Here is a 27,505-nt window from a genome sequence, read left to right as displayed (position 1 = left end):
TATTTAAAAAGACACATTTTCTAGAACAATGGCTACACTCTTTCACGGTAAACCTTGCTGTTAACATTACATACACAGCACAAGTGCTTTTGTTCCAAGGTCGCATTTTGCCTCCCCCCACCAGGTGGCTAGCCCCTCACCCCCCCCACCCCGGGCTAACAGCGGGGAACATTTCTGTTCAGCCACAGGCAAACAGCCCAGCAGGAACGGGCACCTCTGCATGTCCCCTTAAGAAAAGCACCCTATTTCAACCAGGTGACCATGAATGATATCACTCTCCGGAGGATAACACAGAGAGATAAAGAACGGATGTTGTTTGAACGCCAGCAAACATACACTGCAATGCTTTGTTCTACAATGATTCCCGAGTACGTGCTGCTGGCCTGGTGTGGTAAAGGGTCCTACCATGGTGGGTGGAATAAGGCTGCCCTCCCCAGAATCCTTTTGCAAAGGCTTTGGGAGTACATCTGGGAGAGCTGCAAATGCCAGGGCAAATTAATCATTAAACATGCTTGCTTTTAAACCATGTATAGTATTTTAAAAGGTACACTCACCAGAGGTCCCTTCTCCGCCTGGCAGGTCCAGGAGGCAGCCTTGGGTGGGTCCGGGGGGGACTGCCTCCAGGTCCAGGGTGAGAAACAGTTCCTGGCTGTCGGGAAAACCGGTTTCTCCGCTTGCTTGCTGTGAGCTATCTAACTTCATCATCATCATCTTCCTCATCCCCAAAACCTGCTTCTGTGTTGCCTCCATCTCCATTGAAGGAGTCAAACAACACGGCTGGGGTAGTGGTGGCTGAACCCCTTAAAATGGCATGCAGCTCATCTTAGAAGCGGCATGTTTGGGGCTCTGACCCGGAGCGGCCATTCACCTCTCTGGTTTTCTGGTAGGCTTGCCTCAGCTCCTTAAGTTTCACGCGGCATTGCTTCGGGTCCCTGTTATGGCCTCTGTCCTTCATGCCCTGGGAGATTTTGACAAATGTTTTGGCATTTCAAAAACTGGAATGTAGTTCTGATAGCACGGATTCCTCTCCCCATACAGCGATCAGATCCCATATCTCCCGTTCGGTCCATGCTGGAGCTCTTTTGCGATTCTGGGACGCCATCATGGTCACCTCTGCTGATGAGGTCTGCATGGTCACCTCTGCTGATGAGCTCTGGCCAGCGTGGCAAGCTGCAGGTGACCATGCAAACAGGAAATGGAAATTCAAAAGTTTGTGGGCCTTTTCCTGTCTACCTGGCCAGTGCATCTAAGTTGAGAGTGCTGTCCAGAGAGGTCACAATGGAGCACTCTGGGATAGCTCCCGGAGGCCAATACTGTCTAATTGCGTCCACAGTACACCAAATTCGACCCGGCAAGGCCGATTTAAGCGCTAATCCACTTGTCAGAGGTGGATTAAGGAAATCGATTTTAAGAGCCCTTTAAATCGAAAAAAAGGGCTTCATCGTGTGGACGGGTGCAGGTTTACATCGATTTAACGCTGCTAAATTAGACCTAAACTCCTAGTGTAGACCAGGGCGTAGATTGTGACTGGCTGTTAAGTAGCCCAGTGGGGTGTTGGAGTGAGTAAGGATTCTGCCCTGTCTTGTAAGGCCATGCCATATAAGGGCTATCCACATCACAGCGGTGAGTGCTCCAGAAAGTGCAGGGGTTGCATGCCAGATATTCCTCTGGGAGAAACTTGGTGGGGCCATGGTTCTACCCCTGTCGGCTGGCCAGCAAATCAGGGTGGCTGGGCAGCAGGGAGTATGTTGTACCCTCTAAAGTTGTGTAACGAATTATTCCCTCCATGCCAGAGCAACAGGAGAGCCCAGGGGACACTGGCATACTGCCTCCTGGTCTTCTCCACTGTGATGGGTTCTTCTGGGTAGCCTGCCAGTTACATAATCTAGCTCAAGTTTGCAGTATGCTTTCTTAATTGTTCACGTTAAAAACTTTTATTGTAACTCACCATGCGCTGTACCATCACACATTGATAGTTACAGCGTCAGACAATAATGTAGGGTTTTAATGTTAGCCTGCAAAGCCTAAGGCAAACATAGGTCTATTTCTTTTTCTTGTGTGTGTTTAATTCTTTCCTTTTCCCATGAGACCTTTAGAATAGCAAATTTAACTCAGACTTGTCAGATTCAGAAAAAAGAACAATTCCTTCTTATCTCAAATTCAAGTCTGAATATTTTCTTTTAATGGCTTATATGATGTTTAAAATAGTTTTGGTTTAAATGATAAGGTTGTATTGCTTGGAGATGGAGTGCAGTCTTGATTATGTCTTCCCCCCCCCCCCTTTTTTTTTTTCTTCTCATAGGTCATGGGAATAGAACTCCCGGTTATGTTTAGATCATTCATTCACTTATTTCTTTTTTTAGTATTTTAAAGCTCTTTTATGATTTCCCTTCCACTGTTTTGTTTGGCAGAGAAATTATGACTGAAAAAAGCCAAAAGAAAAGGTTTCACAGTAGCAAGGTGCCATATAAAACAGGATCCCATACGTATAATCTAAATGGCCAAAAATGATAAATACTTGCCATTAAAAAGCATATTTTAAAGTAAAATCTGGAAAATATTTTATTAAAATGTTAAATGTAATAAAATGCAGTTTGTTAAAATAAGACTTTGCTTACAGGAAAAACAGCAAGGGGACAAATATAATACATGAAACATTATTTAGAACAAGCAGTTTCGTACGGCTTGAATCACAACATCATTTCATTTTGTTAAATATATTTTAAATTCTGCAATGATTTTTAAAGTGTGGAATTAGTTCCAGCACTTAGTATTAATCATTTGGGTTCAAAGGTCTGAAAAATGAAGATCTTGTTTTTATTTTATTAAGGACTGAAAGCTTGTTCTTAAAGCAATAAGCTATGACCAAGTGCGTTTTTAGGTGAAAAGAAAAGGAGTACTTGTGGCACCTTAGAGACTAACCAATTTATTTGAGCATAAGCATCCGATGAAGTGAGCTGTAGCTCACGAAAGCTTATGCTCAAATAAATTGGTTAGTCTCTAAGGTGCCACAAGTACTCCTTTTCTTTTTGCGGATACAGACTAACACAGCTGTTACTCTGAAACCTGTTTTTAGGTGATTATCACATATGTTAGGTTGCTATACTGATTGACTTCATGCAGAAGCTATTATAAATAGATTGCCTAGCACCAACATCCTGTCCCTGACATGGGATAAATTACGAGCATGGGTACAAGTAAATGGTGTGTGTATCTATTAAATACTTTGGAGCCCTGTATCTACTTCTTCAAAGGCATATATTTGGGGTTAAATTTGAGGAGGCGGCTGCATGTGTGTGCACCACATTTTTCAGGATATATTTTCCCAATGGGAAACCAGAAATGTGTGTCTGTTTCCTTATATCTCATTTTCTTCATCAAAACAAAATCTGGTGGAGCTAATGGTGTGAGTCTCGTGCAACAAATGAGGTTTGAGAAGATGATGTTGTGGAGACTAATGATTGTTCTTCATTAATCATAATCAGTGGATTAAAGTTGGATCTGTGCATTCATGCCACTTGCTGTTTTGGGCCCCACTAGCACTGTTTTTGCCTTACAACTTTGTGAAGCTGTCAAATAAATATCTCATCCATCCTGGTTTTCATACAGACTAAGGATGTGATGTGGAAAGTGCTGACAGCCTCCTACAATGTGCTGTGTACACTCAACTTCCTCTGCACCTGCCAGGATCATATCCTTAATTCATGCTTTATTAAAGAATTAACATACATTTTGGCAATTTTTAGAAAATATAATTTGTGTTTCCAGTGTTAAAATTAAAAATGGTCTGAACAGGAATCTCAAATTTGACCCTCCTTCTGTTGAATCTCAGGAGTCCTTCAGATTCCAGACCAGGAAAGAACCTGTTCAGATGCCACCCAGTACATTTTGTGAGAACAGCCAATATAACGAGAGTTCTTCCATTTTAGATGAAATCACACAACAGCTTTTAAGATTTTGGTGCCATTTTATATCTAGCTACAGTTTGACTTACAACACACACTCTGAACCTTGTTTTAAACCAATAGCATTCTAGATCCAAACACAGATCTCCTAGGATATGCCTATACTACAGTTAGACATCTGCGGCTGGCCCGTGCTATCTGACTCAGGCTCGCGTGGCTCCGGCTAAGAGGCTGTTTATTGCGGTGCAGACATTTGGGCTTGGGCTGACTTGCTGGTATGTGTTTAAGAATCACTGTGCCAGTTGACAGAAGAGAGGAGTGTATCATGTGGGTTAATAGGAGAGAAGATGCTGTTGCCTGTAGAGCTAGTTATGCTCTTTACAACCAATGGGTTAAGGAGTAATGGAAACTCTGTACCTTTTTGTACATGCACCTTTCCCTAAGGCACTACTAACTTGCCTTCACAGGGTTGGGCAGATTAAACTATCATTTCTTTCTGTTGTGGTAATGTGGGGTATCCCATAAGGACCGTTCATATAAGCAATAGAATCTTAAAGAAAACAGGGGCTAATTTAACACTAGGACAAGTGTTATTATTTGCTTGGAAACATTATTTGTGTGAGAGCAGATCTAAACAGCATATTCTTTGGTTGTATCTTTTGAAAATTCAAAGCTTTTAACACATGAAATATGAGGAATATGTTAACTTTATTATTTCCAGACATGGGCCTCATTCAAAAGTGTGTGGGTTTTTTCCTTCACTCAGTGGAAATGTGCTGGCATTTTCTGTTATAATGTACATAAACATTTGTGTAACATTATCAGTAATTATTGAATTAGATTAATGATCTTGTTGATTAATTGACTGAGCTTTCTTTAACCTCAACATGTATTTGTGGGTGGGTGGATGTATACATATACACAGTTGAGAAACAAGGCACGGCCCTACAACCTGACAGGTGGAGTACCAGTATGAGATCCAGCCCAGACTTGCCAGGGATAACCCAGTCTGAATCTGTGGGTTGACTCTCAGTTCAGCTTCCTGAAATTTTACAGAAGTCAGTGGGATTGAGACTTTGAAAACACCATAAAAGGGGAGTCATAGACTGGAGACCAAGTGTCTTCATGAGTTGTATTACATTATTGAAGCAAAGACACCATGTGAAGGGGGGACACTGCTTCACAGTTTAGGGGCCCCAGGCCAGAAGTTAAGGGAGGTACTGTGCTCCCATACACCATTGCTACTCTACCAGAGAAGGGACAGACTGCAACCCAGCCTTGTAGGGGAGAAAAGAGCTGTTGAGTTATAAACGCTACAGAGAGGGTTTGGAAAGGGACAACTAAAATGGAGAACCCTGCATTAACAGGGTAAAAAAGACCAGCAAGCGTGGAAAGGGCCGGATGAACTAGTTTGTTTAGTTTGGACATGTTTTGTTGATCCTTGGAAGGAGAAGGACTGTTTTATCGAGGTTAGTATGAAGGACTGAACCCTACATCACTGATTGATTGTGGCCCTCCAGCTGGAAGAGGAGAAAACTGAAGCATGACAGCCAGATGCTGCAAAGAGTCTGAGCCAACAGAGACCCACAATCTGAACATCTGGCTTTAGAAATATAGAGCGAGCACATTTTATTTCTCAAAGAATTATCCATTTTGATATTATGAAAACATCATTACCCTTGCCAAATAACTTCTAGAATTTTAAAATACTCAGCTATTTTGCACATCTCCCAGTCAGTCAGAGTGTGATAACAGCAAAGTATTTCAGGAGATAAGGAAATTGCTTTCATCATTATGGTAAGGGCTGACTGGGAAGGCTATTCCTCTCAATTGGACGGATCCAGCTGTAATATTTCTCTGTCACACAACTACTATGGAGAGTATGTCTCCCTCATGTGGAAAACTGCCCAAAAGCACATCCCTAGGGGATGTAGGACACTAAATATACCTGAGCTTTTAGAAAAACACAAGCCAAAAATGGAAAAGATATTCAGAACTGTTTGACTCATCCCTTTGTTGAAGAAACAATTGGGCTTGGAGAAATGTTTCTGAGATAGATCAGAAAGGAGTGATGCTATCCCTGGAGGGAGCTGCTTGAAAGAACAAACCTGTGCCGTAATTGTATAAAAGCATAAGCCACCATTCTCAAGATGAACCCTGATGGACAACAACCAAAGCTCATTGCCAAAGTCTCTCCCAGCCACGACACAAACCATTTCATCCTAAATGGTAAACCAGCCCGCAAAGCAAAGCACAAAGCAAAACAAGTTAAGCAGGAATTTTTTTCACTCCTCACAGACAACAAAGTCCACAAGAAGCAGCTCAACACTGAGGAGCTGACTATTGCCATGAAATCCCTGAAAAGTGGAAAGGAAGCAGGACTCGATGTATATCTAATGAACTATTGGTTCACTTTAGGACAAGAGCACAGGAGTGGCATCTTGACTTCTTTAATTCTTTCACGAGACCCAGGCTGTGGAAAGAGGTCCAAGTGGTTGCACTACTCAAACCACATAAATACCCTAACTGAGCAAAAAGTTACTGACCACTGTCGTTACTGTAACGTTATTTATTTAAATTGAATTTAGAAATTTTGTATTAAACTACCATGGATTTAGCTCCTGCTGCCACAGTTTCAAGCTCAATAGAGTGAATAGTACCTCGGGTGCTTGTCTCAAATTTGGAGACTTGAGGAATATGTGAAGCCCAAGGATAGTGACCCACAGACATAAGACTTTGTACTTATTATCTGTACTACAAGTTTAATTAAAGCAATAAGTAAAGTCACAATTACCCATGCATATACAATCCTACAAAAACCCATGCAATGACTAAGACTGTAGTCATACTCACATCCTCAAGGATATTTTAGGGTATGATGGCTCTCTCAATAGATGATCATTGATAGAGGGATAGCATTTTCCTGCTAGGGTTTCCTGTGGGGTCATCCGTTGGGGTTGTCCCTTGGGTCTTCCCACTTTTAACTAGAGAACCTCTTTTATCTTGTTGTTCTGACCACACCTAACATCTTATACATATGCATGAGGGTTTCAACCCTGTCTTCGTTATCTGTACTTCCATACCCAATGAATTTTGGGGTGCCCCATTTTTCATAGGGGTTGGTCTTAGTTCCTCTTATTCTCATTAGCATCTATGCACAACTTATATCCTGCAATCAGAGCTTTCCATGATGTTACAATTAGGTGTGTGTCTTCCACCTGAAACACTGTAAGTCCAAGTAAAAACCCCATATGTTGCGAGATGGCACAATCCTTGAGCATTATGAACATCTGGTCTGCCATGGGGTCACATTAGATCAAATGCTGATGTTCAAAGAGCACATCGAGAAGCTGAAAAAGAAAGTGAGCTCCAGGAACTGTGTACTCTAGAAACTGGCCAACACAAAATGGGGAGCTGACGCCTAAAAACTCCAAGCAACCAGTCTTGCTCAGTAACTCTACTGCGGAGTATTGCGCCCTAGTATGGTCACGCTCAAGTCATGCTCACAAAATTGATACTGAACTTAATCCTGCAAGATCATCTCAGGGAGTGTGATACTGACTCCCACACTGTTCCTGTACTGCCCCACAAGGATAGCACTGCCATCAGTGCAGCGGGATATGTTTAGTAATAAGGAGAGACAAAAACAAGTGCATCATCAAAGACACCCGCTGTGTGGACACATTATACCACCCAAGAGGCTGAAGTCCAGAAAAAGCTTTATCTCTGAAGATCCTTGACCACAAAATACAACTGTGGAAGGTTAAAGAGTAATAAAATGGCAGGAAATGCCATTGATGTTGGAGAACCAGGTTCCTTCAGAACAATGTTCTCCAGGCGCTGAGCTCAAATGAAAATCCTGGTGTACTCTTAATTGAGTGGGAGTTGAGATGGCAAAGACTGGTGACAATATGACCAAGTGGAAGCTGAAGAATGACCCCAAATGTGAATGTGGAGAGCCTAGGCAACTGTTGAAGTGATATAGTACCCTTTGTCAACTTCCTGTACCCATGGGGAGCTATTTGAGATAAGTGATAATAGTGGGGCACAGTACCCCCCAATAGCATATCTGATAATACCAGATTTTTGGAGTGATAAGCTATGATTTTTGTGTAAATAGAATTTTCTAAAGTTTATAGTTAGAAAGCTTCATGCTAATATGAATAAAGAAATACTGTAAGTCTATCTTAATTTGAAGGAAGAATCTCTCTCTCCATTCTAACATAAAGGTTTGCATGTCAGACATACCCACCACATCTGTGTATCTTGGAAAAGATAATAATGAGCTATAATGAGCAATGTTGTTCACAAAAATAATGTTTGTGCTGTGGTAATTATCTATCTAACTCTACTGCTACTATTTGTTACTCTTTCTACTGGATGGTGTAAAAGCAAGAAAATAAAAACAGACACATATTAATTTTTCCATTCCTAACATTAGGGGGGAAAATGATTTCCAAATGGAAAAAGGACAAAATGGTGAAGACGTGCGCCAGATTGATGAGATTCAAATTGAAAAATAAAGCTAATTTTATTTTTTCCTCACATTTCTAATCGCTCTGGCTCCCACTGTAGAACTTGGCTCGCTGTGATTAAGTGACTTGCCAGTAGAGCAGGGTGGAGAAAGGTATTCCATTTCATGGAGTATTTCAATATTTTAAAATTTGGTTTTATTTTTATTTGGAATAAAAACCAAAATTTTGAAATTCTCCATGGAAAGGAATGGAGCCCTGGCTCCAGGCTGGTCCACCTGGCAGGCTGCCTCAGGACCCGGGACGCTGGAAGCCCTTGATTCCGAGGCAGTATGCATGGTGGGCTGTCCTGAAACCATGGACCCTGGAAGTCCAGCTCCCCAGGAGTCATTCAGATGGGCTGCCAAGGAGCAAGGCAGGCAATCTGGCAGGAAAAACAGCAAGTTTCTGCCATAACTCTGTCTGGGTTCTGTCAGAACTTGGTCGAAATTAGAACCGTCTGCACAAAATGTTTACTTTTTGACAAATCAGCAAATACTAATGAAAAAACCTTCTGGCATAAGTTTTCCGGCTAGCTTTAATTGTAATACACTGAGTCAGGGGCAGAGCTAGGCTAAGAATTCAGCAACTGCTGTATGCCAGTACTGGACTTAGATTATTAAAAGTCACCTTTCTCTCCTGGCATTTGGGCTGACTTGGTGTGAATAGTGACATGGAGGACAGAAAGGTTAACGTAATAAATGTAGGTAAAACAATTAATTTTCCCTTAAGGGAGCCAATTCTGTCTCTAGATTCTCATTGCAGCTCTCATTGGAGTTGTGTCAGTGGGAATTGTACTTGACCATCTGAAACCATAATTTGGCACAATATATACCGAAATGTTTTACTTAGATTTACAGAATAATTCCTTAGTTTGTGCCTTATTTCTGCAAACTAGAAACTGACAAATGAATAACTGTGAATCTTTGACTATAAACCTACTGGGCCTTAGATCTATCCAAAGTTACCTTTCCTCTCCCCGGATCCTGGGGTTGACCAGCGGCCAAGCCAGGTCTCGGTGTAATTTAGAACAATGTAAGGGATGTTCCAAGTTACAACGAACAGTCCTGTCATGCTTCTGTTTGCTCTTGGCTTGCCCAGAAACACCTTTTATGTGCAGAAACAGGAGGAAAAATTGCTGTAGAAGCTGTTATATAGCCTTTACACCACTGAGGAAATTCCTTGCTGAGCTGTTAGGGCACAAAGAGAATGGAGCCAGGAACTGAATTAGTTTTAGATATTTGAATTAATAATATTTAGGAATAATTCTGCATACATTTCTATATTCTATAACTCTCTTAACTTCTTTATTATTGAGGGGATACATTTTCAGAAGTGCATACGTCGCATGGACTTTCACTGAGACTTGGGCTCCTGTGTCACTTAGGTGCTTTTGAAAATTTTACCCAAAGGCTTTTGTATGACAATAGGATCTTTGTTCCTTAGGCTTCATCTGCTGCTGCACCTTGTCTACACCTGACATTGTAATCCTCTGTTTATTAAACTAGAATAATTTACACAGTAATAAATTGATCTAATAAGGAGAAGATTATGACATAAGGAAACTGCAGGAAAAGTTTAAACCCACAGACAGATCCCATTTTCATGATGCATGCCTTAGTAAAACAGAGGGGATAACATTTATATACTAGTTTGGAAATTATAGGGTTTTTTGTAGTATTTATGATAATTCTATATAACAAAGTAGCATTCTTCATAAATCTAATGAAGCCTAAATTACATGGCACATCACCACCAATGTCTCTTTTAAATCTTGGCGTCCTTATTTGAGTGAATATAATATTTTCTGGATTATCAAAATATAAATGAACACAGAAACTTTTATATTCCATAGAATCTTGTTATTTTTTCTCAGACATATTGCATATGTTTTTCAAATCTCTAGCTATAGATCATACTTTTTTCATTAACTATATGCATAAACGAGATAAAGCACAGTGTAATGCAGTCAGTGCTCTGTTATCGTGTATTATTTCTGCTATTATATGACCTTATGACACAGCAGAATTGCATCCATCCTTAAGAACAGCCATTCAGGTTTGGGAATCTCCCTAACATCCTCAGCTGTGAAGACTGAAGTAAAGAATTTATTTAGTTTCTCTGCGATGACTTTATCATCTTAAAGTGCTCCTTTTGTATCTCGATCGTCCAGGGGCCCCATTGGCTATTTAGCAGGATTCCTGCTTCTGATGTACTTAAAAAACATTTTGTTATTACCTTTTGAGTTTTTGGCTAGCTGGTCTTCAAACTCCTTTTTGGCTTTTCTTATTACATTTTTACATTTAATTTGGCAGTGTTTATGCTCCTTTCTATTTACCTCACTAGGATTTGACTTCTACTTTTTAAAAGATGCCTTTTTATCTCTCACTGCTTCTTTTACATGGTTGTTAAGCCACGGTGGCTCTATTTTAGTTTTTACTGTGTTTTTTAATTTGGGGTATACATTTAAGTTGAGCCTCTATTATGGTGTCTTGGAAAAGTGTCCATGCAGCTTGCATGGATTTCACTCTAGTTACTGTATCTTTTAATTTCTGTTTAACTAACCTCCTCATTTTTGCATAGTTCCCCATCTGAAATTAAATGCCACAGTGTTGGGCTGTCGAGGTGTTCTTCACTATTTCCAAGCGGTCCTGTTATAGTTGCCTCCTTAAATTCTTATCTACCTTTTTTTAAAATAAAGAGTCAGTAAATAATTATTAATTAGCATAATAAATAAATGCAAAATATTTATGTATTTAAGATGGCAGATCACACAGAAGTAATGAGAGGGATCGAGCGGCATCCTGGGGTCCAATATCCTGTACTCACCCCTAATCTTCAAGGTTTTCTTTCTGCTGTAAGTGGATTGCTAGAGTGTGTCTACAGTTAAGTTCTTCATGTTTCAAACACTTTATGCACAGTACCATAAACTAGCTATTTCATATCATTTACCCAGTCCTGTTAGAATTAGGCGGTATTTTTTTTTCTGAAAAAGTGTCAGTTTTCATGAAGAAACTCACAAATTTTACAGAGCGATAAATGTAATTTTAGTGGCCAGTATCAACCACACAGTCCTTTATAAGATGCCATAAATGTTGTAGTACATACCCTAAGAAAGAAACAAAGAATTTCTTTTCATTCTTTAGCTTGTTGATGTTACAGCTGGTTGAAAATTTCCCAATATAATGTTTTTCCATTAGAAAATGCAGATTCAGCAAAATTGAAAGTTTTTGTGGAAATACTTATTGTTGTCAGAATTTTCAATAGGAAATGACCTTTTCTTTAAGTTGAAAATGTTTTGTTTTGACTATTTTATCTTATGTTATATTGTAATAGTCAAAAGGGTAGAGTTAAAACTCACAGTTTCAACCTTACTGAAAAGAAATGTATTAATAAGGTCAAAAATATTTTAGAATATTTCATTTTGTGAAAAATGTCAAGATTTCTACTTTTTTCTGATTGGGGACTAAATGAAATTTGGAAATTCTTGTGGGATGGCAATTTCATTTTTTTACCAAAGCCAGGAGTTTAGGCCCCAGTCCTGCAGAACCTGCTTATTTGCTCTTCGGCTGTTAGGCCTAATAGCCATCTCTGTGACCCTGCCTGTGACCTAGTAATTTGACTCTGATCTTGCCCTGGGGCTCCAGTCTGGCCACAACCTCTGGTCTCTCACCCTAGCCTGATTCTGATCCTGACTCATCTGTTGATCTGGGACCCAGTGATTATTCTGATCCTGGCTTGCTGACTACTGTATTGTGCCAGGCCAGCTGTGACTTCTAGGTCACACTGCCTGTGCCCTGGTTCCCTTCCAATGGGAAACAAGCCTTCCCAAATCAAACAGTACTTTTTTCTAATGGAATGCTCTTCCCTTCTCTCTCAAATTTATTTTTCCTTTTTTCCCCTATTGCTGTTAGCAGTTTAATCTCAGAACAGATTGTGTTTGAGCTGCCTGATGGAGACTAAGGGTATGTGTACACTACAATTAAACACCTGTGGCTGTTTAATCATCATTTCTTGCAATTTATTACCTAAGCTTATCATTTTAAAAACACATGTGCTAATTGATAAAGCAGTAACTAGCCTTATCCCATTTAATAACAAAGGGAAGGAAGTATGCCCTGGTGATTTGAGTTAATTAAGAGGGCAAATGATATGAAATCTGTATGGTTGCAAATAGACTGAAGAAAATTTAGAGTTAAAGTTACAATTATTATAACTTCAGGTAGAGTTATATACTGTATACTGTATTGACTAATATATTGTTAAATTTGTTTAAAACTAAGGATCTAGAATTTCTTTCTTCATTACAGAATACAATACTTAGCTTACTTATATTAATACATCTTTACAGTTCTGTTTTATTGAATTACATTTTACAGATTGCAGCAGGAGCTACAGAGATATCAGTATTTGGTGCAGCATCTGAATCTTTCAACAAAATGAATATTAATTGTTCCATAGAAGAAAGCATAGAAAAATTTGAAGAAGTTACTAAATCAGCAAGAAATATGAATATTCCAGTGCGAGGGTAATTATAAAGCTTCATATGTAATCTCAATTTATGAACTGCAGTTTGCAATGTAACTTCATAGTCATATTGCTGTTGGTTAGCAAACAGAAATTGACATGATCAAATTCCATACATTTTAAATAACGTTTTTTAATAGAATCTATTGTGTAACAATATTTTCTATAAGCTCAAACATATTTTTGTTCTCTACATTTTAGCAACTATTGATAAATGTTGCTTTGTTCAGAAATGCAAAAACTAATCTTTATGTATTAGTTTATATCCTTTTTTATGCACTGTTGTTATCAATGCTGTTGCCACAAGTCTGAGAATAATGTTTGGTATGCGCTGTTATGTACCATGACCAGTAGTAAGAACTCACAATATTGTTTTTTTTCTGAGTTATGAAAATAAACTAGGTGGGCTATATTTTTATTACTTGGAGGCAGTGAATCAATACATAGAAATTATATGATAAATTTCCGCCAGCAAAAAAACCCATGAGAGGGAGAAAAGTTACTCTAGAAACTCCAGGGGTTGAAACTTGCAGTTTCCAGTGCATCATGCTCTTGACCTCTCAAGTATACTAATTTCTTCAGAATATCTCCTTTTCAGGGAAATTTTGAGTATAAAGTTACAGCCCTCTTAACCATCCTTGTTTCCCCATTCCATCTCCTGTCTCACTGTAAAGAGTTACAGGTTTCAGGATTTTCCCAGTCGTTCAATGAGAGAAGCATAATTGGGAATGAATTTTGCATACCAGGAGGTAAGACTCAAGAATGAACGTAAGGTTTGCAAATCTGTTGGAGGAGGAGCAACTGAAATTGCCAGGATATGATCTGGATCAGGTTTTAGTCCAACCTGTGAAATTGTATGCCCCAGAAAAAAGAGTTCAGTTTGTCTAAATTTGCATTTGCACCTATTGAGCTTGAGGCCTGCTTTGCTGACGCAGTTTAGTACAGACTGCAGATTATTGTCATGCTCCTCAGAAGTATTTCCAAACACGATAATATCCAGATAGTACTGAACTCCATGTTGATTCTTCAGAATCAATGACATCATTTTTTGAAAGGCACTTGAGGCGGATGTGAGACCGTATGGAACACATTTAAAACGAAATAGTCCTTCGTGTAATAAATGCTGTGAGGTCTCTGCTATCTTCATACAATATAACCTGGTGGTATGCGCTCTGCAAATCAAGAGGAGAAAACATCTTTGCTCCACGGAGTTCTGCAAATATTTCTTCTATGTGAGGAAGAGGATGGCTGTCAATCACAATAGCTTTATTTGACTCCCTTAAGTCCACACAAAGGTGAATGCCTCTACCCTTCTTCTGCATCACTACTATAGGTGAACCCCATTCCGAGGAGTCGATCTCTTCAATAGTGCCTTTTGAACAAGTTTTCTAAGTTCCTCTGAAACAGCTTCCCTGACTGAAGATGGTAAGTGCCGTAACTTCTGTCGTACAGGCATCGTATTATTCCTCATTTTAACTTTATGCAGAAACCCATAAGCACAGCCGAGTTTCTCCTCAACCTGGTGTTGGGTCCCAGCTGAAACTGGTGTGTGTACCGCAAGAGTGCTTTGCTGAGGAAGATCAATTTGTCCATTAACTACCCTGAGATTTAAAGCAGCCAATAAATCTCTGCCAAGGATAGGAGTGCCTTTGTGGACAATGTACAACTCTGAAGTTACACAGCAATCACCAAAAGTAACTATTACTGGCAGGCAGCCACGTACTGGAATATGGTTTTTCAAATAGCACACCAAGTGAAGTTTGGGTTCAGTAAGAGGCACATCTTTAAAGTAATGCAGATAGGTGGAATCAGGTAGTATAGATACTGCTGAGCCAGTGTCCAACATTAGCTGAATAGAGTGTGGTTTGCCTGAGGGTATGGCGGAAATGTTTACAGTGCACTTTATCTGTTCTGAAATATGTGCAGTAGTGATTTTGTCCACGCTCAGCACAATAACATCTGGTATTGTAACTGCATGCACTTGTTGATTGAACTGGCTGCTGCGACATACTTTAGCAAAATGTCCAATCTTTTTGCAATGATTGCACTGAGCTACTTTTGCTGGACGTCCTGGGTAGCTTGCAAGGTGTTGTGGGGATCCACAGTGAAAACATGCTTTTACTGTATTTTGAATTTGCTGATTCGGTGGTTTTTCATTAGTTTTCCTCTTGCAATTGTGTCTCTGCAGTGGTAGTGAACTTTTCTGCAAAGGAGTCACAACCTGGACTGTGCCTCCTGTATCCAGGCTCATTATTTTGGCTTCAGCTGTAGCTGACTCAATCTGAGTAGCAATGGTTATTGCTTTTTCTAGTGTAAGTTGTGGTTCTAGAAGTAAGCGTTCTCTTACATGAAGCATGGTTGTTTTCTCAATGAGCTGATCTCTAATCATCTCATCTGCCATATTCCCAAAGTCACAAATTACAACCAGATTCCTCAGGGAAGCAATATACTGCATTATAGTTTCCCCTGGTTTCTGCTCATGCTGGCGAAATCTGTAGCGATTAGCTGCTACATTCACTTTTGGCACAACAAAATTTTTTTAATGCAGTGAGTGCAGTCTCATATTTATCATCTGCAAGGGGAAAAGTGTAAAATATACGCTGCCCTTCTTCTCCAAAGCAGTGGATTAGCAGAGCACACTTTCTTACTTCAGAAATCTCTGTAGCACTGATTGCAAGCAGATAAGTCTCAAACATATGGCTCCAGGCAGTAAAAGCAATTGGAGGCTCACCTGGGCTTTGCAGAAAGAGTGCAGGTGGGTTCAGAGGGAGAAGATCCATCCTCGTCGCCAAAATGTTGTTGTATTAGCCAGGCAAGGTACTAACAAGCTTCAACAGGACTTTATTTTCAAAGTGGAAACCTCTTTACCAAGCTGCTGCTGCACCCTCTGTAGCTTTCTCCCAGCCTCTCAACTCCTTCCCCCTCCTTCCTGTTTCCTGTCCTTTCAGACTCCCAACAGCCAGTGCTCCCAATTCTAATAATTACTAGCAACATCTAAACACCACAAGTAGAATCAAAGAAGGTAATTTATGAGGTACTGTGGGTTTTTTGTGTTTCTGCATATTGACGATTGTGAGATGTATTTCATAGAATCATAGAAGATTAGGGCTGGAAGAGACCTCAGAAAGTCATCTAGTCCAACCCCCTGCTCAAAGCAGGACCACCACCAACTAAACCATCCCAGCCAGGGCTTTGTCAAACTGAGCCTTAAAACCTCTAAGGATAGAGATTCCACCACCTCCCTAGGTAACTCATTCCAGTGCTTCACCACGCTCCTAGTGAAATCGTGTTTCCTAATATCCAACCTAGACTTCCCCCCCCCCGCAACTTGAGACCATTGCTCCTTGTTCTGTCATCTGCCACCACTGAGAACAGCCATGCTCCATCCTCTTTGGAACCCCCCTTCAGGTAGTTGATGGCTGCCATCAAATCCCCCCTCACTCTTCTCTTCTGTGGACTAAACAAACCCAGTTCCCGCAGCTGCTCCTCGTAAGTCATGTGCCCCAGCCCCCTGATCATTTTTGTTTCCCTCCACTGGACTCTCTCTAGTTTGTCCACATCCTTTCAGTAGCGGGGGGCCCAAAACTGGACGTAATACTCCAGATGTGGCCTCACCAGTGCCGAATAGAGGGGACTAATCACTTCCGTCAATCTGCTGGCAATGCTCCTACTAATGCAGCCCAATATGCTGTTAGCCTTCTTGGCAACTGTTAGGATATAAAGAAAAGGAGTACTTGTGGCACCTTAGAGACTAACCAATTTATTTGAGCATAAGCTTTCGTGAGCTACAGCTCACTTCATCGGATTAGTCTCTAAGGTGCCACAAGTACTCCTTTTCTTTTTGCGAATACAGACTAATACGGCTGTTACTCTGAAATCTGTTACGATATAGATATTCAGGCCTGTCTGTAAAGGCCTATACTCTAAGAATTTAGGTGTATTCTTATCACTTAGCTAGTTATAGAGGTATAAAAAAAAGAATCAAAATCACTGTCTGCCGGTGTAAGGGCCTTCTCTTACTGTGAAAGTCTGACGCCCTGTTCTTAGGCTAAGGCCTTTGGCTAAGCCGCAGAGGCAGCCATAAGCTGGGAAGTGAACGGACAGATCCTCACATTCCAAACTAGTCACATTGAAATAAGGTGCTATTGGGCTGTTAGGAATACACTCCTGTCCTGATAATGCCTATCGCCTCCAGAGAAAGGGAAGTGTCTAGAAGATGTAAAAGGAAACTTAGTTTGATAGAATCCTGTTTGGCAAGAACTCCCTTATCAATAGCTGGGATGTGAAATCCTCATTTCTTGGTTGTTCTATCACTGTACTCCCCATTTCCCTATTGTTTGTCTATATAATCGCTGTCTGGTTCTGTGATTGTTTCTGTCTGCTATATAATTAATTTTGTTGGGTGTAAACTAATTAAGGTGGTGGAATATAATTGGTTAAATAATCATGTTACAATATGTTAGGATTGGTTAGTTAAATTTCAGTAAAATGATTGGTTAAGGTATAGCTAAGCAGAACTCAAGTTTTACTATATAGTCTGCAGTCAATCAGGAAGTGTGTGAGGGGGAGTGGGGGGGCAATTGGAATCATGTTTTGCTAAGGGGGGAGAATGGGAACAGGGACACAGGTAAGGCTCTGTGGTGTCAGAGCTGGGAAGGGGGACACTAAGGAAGGAAACTGGAACCATGCTTGCTGGAAGTGCACCCCAATAAACATCAAATTGTTTGCACTTTTGGACTTCAGGTATTGTTGCTCTCTGTTCATGTGAGAAGGACCCGGGAAGTAAGTGGGTGAAGGAATAAGCCCCCTAACAGCAACGGGGGCACACTGCTGACTCATATCCAGCTTCTCATCCACTGTAATCCCCGGGTCCTTTTCTGCAGAACTGTCAGTCGGTCCCCAGTCTGTAGCGGTGCATGGGATTCTTCCATCCTAAGTGCAGGACTCTGTTGAACCTCATCAGATTTTTTTTAGTCCAATCCTCCAATTTGTCTAGGTCGCTCTGGACCCTATCCCTACCCTCCAGCGTATCTTCATCTCCCCCCAGCTTAGTGTCATCTGCGAACTTGCTAAGGGTGCAATTTATCCCATCATCCAGATCATTAATACAGATGTTGTACAAAACTGGCCCCAAGACTGACCCCTGGGGCACTCTGCTTGATACAAGCTGCCAACTAAACATCAAGCCATTGATCACTACCTGTTGAGCCTGACAATCTAGCCAGCTTTCTATCCACCGTATAGTCCATTCATCCAATCCATACTTTTTTAACTTGCGGGCAAGAATACTGTGGGAGACTGTATCAAAAGCTTTGCTAAAGTCAAGATATATCATGTCCACTGCTTTCCCCATACCACAGACCCAGTTATCTCATCATAGAAAGCAATCAGGTTGGTCAGCATGACTTGCCCTTGGTGAATCCATGTTGACTGTTCCTGATCACCTTCCTCTCCTCCAAGTGCTTCAAAATGGTTTACTTGAGGACCTGCTCCATGATTTTTCCAGGGACTGAGGTGAGGCTGACTGGTCTGTAGTTTCCCGGGTTCTCCTTCTTCCCTTTTTAAAAGATGGGCATTATATTTGCCTTTTTCCAGTCATCTGGGACCTCCCCCGATCACCACAAGTTTTTAAAGGTAATGGCCAATAGCTCCGCAATCACATCAGCCAATTCTCTCAGCACCTTTGGATGCATTTGATCTGGACCCATGGACTTGTGCTTGGCCAGCTTTTCTAAATAGTCCTTAACCTGTTCTTTTGCCACGGAGGGCTGCTCACCTCCTCCCCATAATGTGATGACCAGTGCAGCAGTGTGGGAGCTGACCTTGTCTGTGAAGACAGAGGCAAAACAAGCATTGAGTACTTCAGCTTTTTCCACATCATCTGTCACTAGGTTGCCTCCCCCATTCATTAAGGGTCACACACTTTCCCTGACCTTTTTCTTGTTGCTAACATACCTGTAGAAGCCCTTCTTGTTACCCTTCACATCCCTTGCTAGCTGCAACTCTAGTTGTGTTTTGGCCTTCCTGATTATACCCCTGCATGCTTGAGCAACATTTTTATACTCACCCCTAGTCATCTGACCAAGTTTCCACTTCTTGTAAGCTTCCTTTTTGTGTTTAAGCTCACTGAAGATTTCACTGTTAAGCCAAGCTGGTCACCTGCCATATTTGCTATTCTTTCTGCACATTGGGATGGTTTGTTCCTGCGCCCTTAATAAGGCTTCTTTAAAATACAGCCAGGTTTCTTGGATTCCTTTCCCCCTCATATTAGCCTCCAGGGGATTCTGCCCATCAGTTTCATAATGGCGTCAAAGTCTGCTTTTCTGAGGTCCAGGGTCCGTAGTTTGCTATTCTCCTTTCTTCCTTTTGTGAGGATCCTGGACTCGACCATCTCATGGTCACTGCTGCCCAGGTTGCCATCCATTTCCACTTCCCTGACCAGTTCTTCCCTGTTTGTAAGCAGCGCGTGCGGCACAATTTCCCTGGTGCTGCACAATTTTAGGAACCTTCTGCGGATCATTGGGACTGTATGAGCGCAGTCCTAGCACTCAATATCGATAAATGAGGTTAGAAAGGGCTTTTCAGTCCCCCACTTCAGTTCCCTCTGCTAAATTCCAGAATCCTGTGAGAGATTGGAGCTCTGGGGAATATGAGAATGTGTGAGTGAGTAGCATCAGCACACAAAGGCAAAACTCGAGAACCACCACAATTACTGGAAGCTTCTTTGGGTTATCAATTATGGGAGTCTAGCTATCTGTAAAAACTTCAAAAAGGTGGGCTGAATATTTCTAACTACACAAGGATTAAAGAATTTCCTCCCAGTGTAGACCATCAGATCTAGATGCCAGATGAATAGACACAGTCTTGGTAAATGTGTGTGCAAAACTCCAAGTAGAATCGCTGCATATATTTGTAATGGACACACTATGGAAGCAGGCTATCCATAGCAGAGTGAGATGTAAGACCATCTCATAATATCACCCTAGTTGAAGCATGACCCATCTAAATGCCTAATCTAATACATTTCAACAGGCTTAGAGTGGAAATGGCATTTCCCTTATGCTGGTTCCCAGTGTTACAAAAAGTTTATATTAGGAGGCTTCCTAAATCATGTTGTCCCATTAAAATAGAATGTAACGTCCCCTTAACATCACGTATATGAAGACTAGTTTTTCTCAGGTGAAAATGAGGTTTGGGAAGGATAGCCAGGAGATGAATGCTCTGATTTAAGTGAAACTCAGGCACTATTTTGTCAAAAAAAATTCTGTGCAAACACAAAGACACTTTGTCCCTGTGGAATACAGTGAAAGAAGGATCAGTCATCAAACTCTCACTCAGTGTGTTCACATATGTAATTGTGATTTTTTTTTTAAAAAAAGCTCTCTTTAGTGGCAGGTGAAATAAAGTGCACTTTCCCAACATGTCAGCATGTGCATCCGTTAACTTTATCAGCACTGAGCTAAGATCCCAAGCAGAGACAAAGTCTCTGACCTGTGGAAAATCAGTAAAGAATTACATGATGGTGGGATGGCTAAAGACTTTATAATTTTCAGTTGGGATTTGGTGTTCTGAGAGAGCAGACATAGGTACTTTGATCGATGACAGAGAGAGAGGCTGAGAGCTTCAGATATCATTTATGGTCTAAATTCAGTACTCTTTGGGCAGGGCCTGGTGACAAATCGTTCTTCTTCATGCCATTGCTTCCACAGAGCCCTAGTGCAGGAGTTGCATGTCGAGTTAAGAAGCCACAGAAGTAGGAGCAGTTAACTGGCAATTTGGAAACTTATAGAAATCCCTGGAACTCAGTATTTCATATCCCTGGAACTCAGTATTTCATAGGCAGAAGGAGGGCTATTTACAGTTTGAATGCACTTCCCCTTTGGTCCAAAACAGTACAGATCTATTGACATTCTGGGCACATTACAAAGCCCATCCTTTTCCCCAAAGTTTTTGTGGGCTATGCATGTGGAGGGAAATTTGAGTGTTTGTAACTGAGAGAATAGCAAATACTTGAGGTATTTTCAATTGGTATCTGTTGTTTGGCTGATTTATCTTTATCTGGCAAGCAGTAGTGCTGGTTCAGTTTTGTTTTGACTTGCAATTTTAATGATTAATATAATAATGAGGGATAAGTACTTTGTAATTTATTATATATTGCAATAAATAGAATTCAATGAAATAGCTTTTGTGGATAGGCCTGTTAAGACAGATAAATCAGAATAAAGATTGTGCTGAAATGATTTTGTTTTTGTGACCTCAGTACACTGAAAATCAACATCCTGAACTCAGGCCAAACCCTGCAGCCTTTACTTCACAAACTCCTAAGAGTCCACAGGATTTAGCCTCTAATTTTGCAGGCTACATATTTTACTTGAATTACCTAGGTAGTAAAAACAGATTTGTGTATTAATGTGCTTAAATTGTATTTATATATTTTTTCAATACAGAGATTTTCTCTTCTAAAGCACTATTGTTGTTTAATGTGTTATTTATTTGCAGGAAATGGATAATTTGATACCTTGCCCTAATTTCTTATTTGTGCAGATGAAAAATACTTCCAAAAATAATTTTAAAGGGTTCAAATTTTATTTTCTATTTTTACTGGCCATCTAGAATTTACGTCGTGAGTGTAAATCATTGGCAATTTGTGAATCTGATGAAAAATGTATTCGAACAGTTTAAGCTTCAGCATGTCTTACTGTTGCTGCAGCTGCACCAACATTTACTCGATCATCATCCAGAAAATTTATGCTGTCAGCTGTCACACTGAAAGTTGGTAACGCAGTATACAGTCTTCTAATGTTTACTGAAATGGTTCAAATGTTTATGAAAAATAGAAAGCTTGCATATGGTCTAAAAAGTTATGCCATTTATTGGTGTCATAAAGGTTTTTTTTTTTGTATGTGCACAAAACTTTACAATAACATCTGGGACACATTCTGTGAGGACACTGTGCCAAATCTGTGGTCAGTTAATGACTCCTGTGCATATTTTGCATGTGAAATGGCACTAAAACTTCTGCCTTTACAATTTCACTCTTTAATGTGTAATTCAGGTAACATTGAAAATCTCACTATATTTTCCCAGTGATTAAAATGAAACAAAACAGATGGGGTTAATGGAAAACCATGGCACATAATTGCAAGTATTCACTTGTGTTTTATTAGTAAATCTAAATGTAGCATAAGAAGAAAATGTTAAGTAAATTCTGGTTAGGCTAGATTCCTTTCACATTAATATATTCCAAAACTTCAAAAGAGACACATAAGTTGTAAATGCTCAAATGCATGTGTAAGTTCTTTAGGACTGTCTCTCTGGGTCAGAGGTTGATATGGAGCAAATATAACAGTAAAAATGAGAGAAGTAGCATTTCTACTCTAACTTAAACAACAACAACAACAACAACAACCAGCACCATTGGACAGCCATATTATAAATGTATGCCCCCATCCTGAAAATGCTTCTGCATGTGAGTAGTCTCTCTGAGGGCATTGTGGAGAACCATATGTGTAAAGTTACTCATTTGTGCAAGTGTCTCCAGTATCAGGGCCATAGAACTGGAAAATACAAAGAAATACTCACCGTAATAAAAAACTGCTCTAATTCTAAAATAGTTCCTTGTAAAAGCTTCCATTCTTTAAATTAAAGCATGCAGTTCTAAATTATTATATATTATTCCTTCAAAAATATTTTCTTTTTGAATCCTGAAATTTTAAATATGACCAGTATTATGGATTTCTCAGTAGCACAAAAGAACATTGGAATGTCTGACATGATTTAGTTTACCTCTAGGTTTGAGCATAATTTGGCCACCAGTTGACTTATTCAAAGTTTGAGATATATAAATACAGTATATTCTTTGTTTATTTTGTTACTTATTTTATGCCATGGTATATGTGTGCTATGACAATAAGCCTTTTGTCAATCATCGTTTAGTACGTGTAACTACTCCGAGTAAGGCTATTTTCCCATTTATGTTAAAGAAAAAGTTCCAGTGTACTAAAAAGAACTTTCCACTGTTAAATATGAGGGAAAAAAAGGTATTGTTTTTCCTTCCATGATAACACACACAATAGGATGCAAAATAATGGGGATGGAGGGGGGATTGCAGAATCACTATTTATTTTAGGTGTTCTGATTCTGTTATAGGTTGTTGTGGTGATTGAACTTATTTGAAATAAAATATTTGGAAAACTTGCTTATTATCTCCACAATATTTAGTTATTTATAGCAGGAGGTTTTTTTTTTCACTTCAGTAAACATTTTCACAATAAGGAGTGTTAGAAATTAATAGACAGCTATTCATTTAAAAAAAATTTGAAAAGTTGCAATTACCAAGATACTCTAATCTGTATTGATACAACAACATCACACTAAACCTTTCTCTGTTTCAAGCACAATTTTCTTGTTAATCCACCTCAGTAATGACAGGTTTCAGAGTAGCAACCGTGTTACTCTGTATCCGCAAAAAGAAAAGGAGTACTTGTGGCACCTTAGAGACTAACAAATTTATTAGAGCAAAGCCGATGAAGTGAGCTCTAGCTCACGAAAGCTTATGCTCTAATAAATTTGTTAGTCTCTAAGGTGCCACAAGTACTCCCTTTCTTTTCACCTCAGTAATGTCTCTTTCCCTTCAATTATTGTTCAACTCAGCTTCTCTGATTTCAGCAATTTTGTTTAAGCCAAATCTGGCTTTAAAGTGCTGCATTTTCTTCACATATAAAAGTGTTTATTATACTATGAACTAAACACCAACAACCTAACCCGGTGAAAATCAGTACTTTTCAAAGCAGTATTTTTTTTTTATTAATACAGCTAGAAACTTTGGTCTCGTGATTATTTTTCTTGCATGTTAAGATCCCTGAGGGCTGGTCTACACAACATTTTGTAATGCTTTGTGTAACCCCTTACTGTGGATGCAGTTATATATTTACTGTAACATATTTATATTAAGTAAATTTAACAAAATCAGCTGTACTGATATAAACACTCTATATTGGTATAACTGTATCCACACTTGAAATTGCACCAAAATGGACAAGCCCTTAATAGTAATTGGAAGAACACATTTTAGCACTTGAGTGGTAAATTGATCTGTATTCTTGCTCTATATTACGTTAGCTACCCACAGTCCCAAGGAAAAGTTTTGGCAGCCATGGATCAGTGGGAAATGGGGGTACCCCAAGCCTGTCCCCTTTGCCATGACCAAATGCCAGCACTAGGGAGGGTTAAGAAGAGGACTCAGCCATGATGGTGGCATATATCAAACCAAATGAATCCACATGGAGCCCTTTGAACTCTGTGAAATTCAGGATGCTTTATGCCACCAGAAAGGTAAAAAAATAGCCTTAATGGGACAGAGACTCTGGCCCAGGAGTGGGCAAACTTTTTGGTCCAAGGGCCACATCGGGGAATAGAAATTGTATGGCGGGCCATGAAGGGTCACAGAATTGGGGCCTGGGTGCGGGGTGGGGTGTGGGCTCTGGGGTGGGGCTGGGGATAGAGGTTTGGGATGCAGGAGGGTGCTCTAGGCTGGGATTGAGGGGTTTGGAGAGCGGGAGGGGGATCAGGGCTGGGGCAGGGGGTTGGGGCATGGGGAGAGGCTCACGGTGTGCAGGCTGCGAGCAGCACTTACTTCAAGCGGTTCCCGGAAGCAGTGGCATGTCCCTTCAGGGAGGTGGGATACCTCAGTGATTTGAGCATTGGCCTGCCAAACCCAGGGTTGTGAGTTCAATCCTTGAGGGGGCCATTTAGGGATCTGGGGAGAAAACTGGGGATTGGTCCTGCTTTGAGCAGGGGGTTGGAGTAGATGATCTCCTGAGGTCCCTTCCAACCCTAATATTCTATAATTCTCCAGTTCCTACGCGGCCAGGAGGCTCTGCAAGCAGCCCCATCTGCAGGCACTGCTCCTGCAGCTCCCGTTGGAGCGCATAGGAGCTGGAGCAGGGCCATGCTGCGGCTGCCAGGAGCTGCGTGGTGCGGCCCTGACCCACTGCCCTGGCAGAACCAGTGCTAAGCTGTGTGGTGCGGCCCCGCCCCGGCTGGAGCACTGGAGCAGGGCCAAGCTGTGTGGTGCGCCAGAGCGGGGGCCAGCTTCAAACGGCTCGGAGACTGGATCCGGCCTGAGGGCTGTAGTTTGCCCACCCCTGATCTAGGCCATCTTTTGAATAAGAGGTATCCCTGATGCAAGTTAAAGTTATTCCTGTTCTTTTCATGATGACTGTGTGTTCGTACCAAGTTACACTTTTCACAGCATGTGTCTACTTATAATTTGTTTCTTTATGGTAATCAGATACAGAGATTGAGCGTAAACTAACTAACCTATGTTTCAGTATTATATGCTTTATATATTTTTTCATATCTTTAAAAGAGTTGTTTTTAAAGGAGATATTTATTCTGTCTTGTACAGCACCTAGCACAATGGGGTCCTGGTGCATGACAGCTCTTAGGTGCTACTGCAATATAATAATAGTAGTTTTGAATAGTCTATTTAATGCCATTTGTAAATTAGCACTATATAAATGTAATTTTGTTACTTTTTTAATAAGGAAAACTAAAATGTGGCTATAACAATCTTGTTCTGATTGATACATTTTGGTCTTGGCGTGGAGAATCCTTTCTGGGGGAATCTACTGTCACACCCTCCCGCACATCCCTTCTTGAAGTAAAGACTGGCTGTTTCTGACAAATGGCTTCCTCCAAGAGGACCTAATATATCCACTTACTATGAATTCACCTACTGATCGGCATATACATTTTAGCATGATTATGCAATAAAAATAAATACATCTGCAGCGAACATGGTATACTATATGCAGCTTTGCACTATAATACAAAACAGGAAACAGCAGCAAATGAATCTGCAACTGGCTTCTCAACAGGCTGCACACTTCCACAAGTGATAGCAGGTGTGGATCTGGCTCTGGAGCTCTCTCTGAAACAAGCTGACAAAGAGCTGATAGCATTGTAGAGTTTAGTTTCTTCTTGGATTTATTTTGCTTTTAATGCACTTTGGTTGTGATAAATTTGCTCAGTTATTCTGTGTGTAGCTAATGTCCGGAACATGAAAGTCTTTTGCAAGGCCTGTGTAGTGATAGAACTCAGCTCCTGTTCCCAGTGTGCTTTGGTTGCAGGGTCCACATAGTGTGCACACCATTTGTGGATTATTTGCCATTTGGTTTTGGTTGTTGGGGAAAGCTGAACAATCTTCCTTCCCCCTGCTGACCCGTTATGACAATTCAACATTTCCCTCCAAAATATTATACAAGAAATTTGTGGGAGAGGGAAGGGTTGAATATAACTATGATAGGGCCAAAAGATACCCACCTGCAGTGAAACTCTGAGCAGGAGAAAAGGGCTTGGGGAAACTCAAAAAGGTGAACCTTGCAGAGTTTCTCTTTTTCGTTCTTGTACTGAAGACTGAGAGGGGTTCTAGTCTCACGGGAGATCCCCCTAATCCTGCAGAACCTGGGATTCTAAGGGGAAATAAAGTTACAGCTGCATGATTCCTGAAGCATATGGATCCCCTTACATTTCTGCCTGCCCTTCTCCTCACCTCTGGCTGCATGACTTTGGGTATGTTCTGCTGTTTCTTTGATTATACACCAAGGACTCTGCCTTGCAAACTGCTGGCACTCTGGCCCTGATTCAATGAAGATCGTAAGCACATGCTTAAAGATAGCTGTGTGCTCCAGTGGATCATGGCCAGAGTGCTGAGTACCCTGCAGGATTAAGTCCTAGGGCTGTGATCAAAACGGCTCCCATTGACTTCAGCGGGCTTTGGATCAGGCCTTTCCCTGAGGTGAGGGGAAGATCCTCAAAAGAATATTAATGCCAGTAAGAACCCTGCAGATTTCCATTTTCCCCCAGTTCTATGCTGTAGATACTCCTTTGACAACATCATCCATGTGGAACAGACTCTGTTGAACTTACAGAAATCACACTTTTATTACACTACTTACCGGGTGGATTTCTGCTTGGAAGTCCATTGGCATTTGAGGGGAATGTCTGAGTAGAGAAAGTGCTGCCTAGGTTTACTTTTCACCTTCTACCTTGCCATGCCCTCCCATACCCCCATGCCCATCTGCATTATGTAAGCCTAGCAGGGCAGCGCTTCTGCTAGCTTGTGTGAAGGGGCAGGAGTACGTCATTGCCCTTTAAACACATTTTTGCCCACTTTCACTTTTGTTTTCCCCACTCTGCTTCAGGGGTCGTTCATATCACATCCCAATCAGATGCGGTTCTTCTTGCTCTGATGTACTGTTATGTACATGCATATGTAAAATATGTTTCATTATGTGTGTAAATATATCCTGTATATTATGTAAAAATTACCACTCTTATATTGGTTATAGATTATAATCCTATTGGATGATATTGCTTGCCTACTGATGTTCTGTTCACTTGGTAACAAATTCTACGGTAGAGGTCAGAAAACAGTTTGTTCCAAACCCCTATTTTCACTAATTTACAACTTCATAATCTTATGGAGAAAAAAATCCTTTGGGTTTTTGAAATTTTCCATGCTTGGTGCAGCTGAAAGACTCTGTGTGGGGGGGGGGG

The 27,505-nt window shown here is 40.6% G+C and overlaps 1 protein-coding gene across 7 annotated transcripts in view; it reads left to right on the top strand.

Moving 5' to 3' along the window:
- Window positions 1-27,505, top strand: part of HMGCLL1 (3-hydroxymethyl-3-methylglutaryl-CoA lyase like 1) — a 107,807-nt gene that overhangs the window by 33,501 nt on the left and 46,801 nt on the right. For 6 of the 7 annotated variants that reach the window (XM_037894223.2, XM_043542384.1, XM_043542386.1 and 3 more), the window contains 2 exons: window positions 11,178-11,273; window positions 12,796-12,944. In XM_037894223.2, the coding sequence (XP_037750151.1) occupies window positions 11,178-11,273; window positions 12,796-12,944 (245 nt within the window). The remainder of the gene's footprint in view (window positions 1-11,177; window positions 11,274-12,795; window positions 12,945-27,505) is intronic. The other variant, XM_043542383.1, reaches the window with a different exon arrangement.

The sequence above is a fragment of the Chelonia mydas genome, chromosome 3, assembly GCF_015237465.2.
Source record: "Chelonia mydas isolate rCheMyd1 chromosome 3, rCheMyd1.pri.v2, whole genome shotgun sequence".
Taxonomy (NCBI): Eukaryota; Metazoa; Chordata; order Testudines; family Cheloniidae; genus Chelonia; species Chelonia mydas.
Note: the sequence above shows the minus strand (reverse complement) of the source record. Positions and strands in the feature narration are given on the sequence as shown.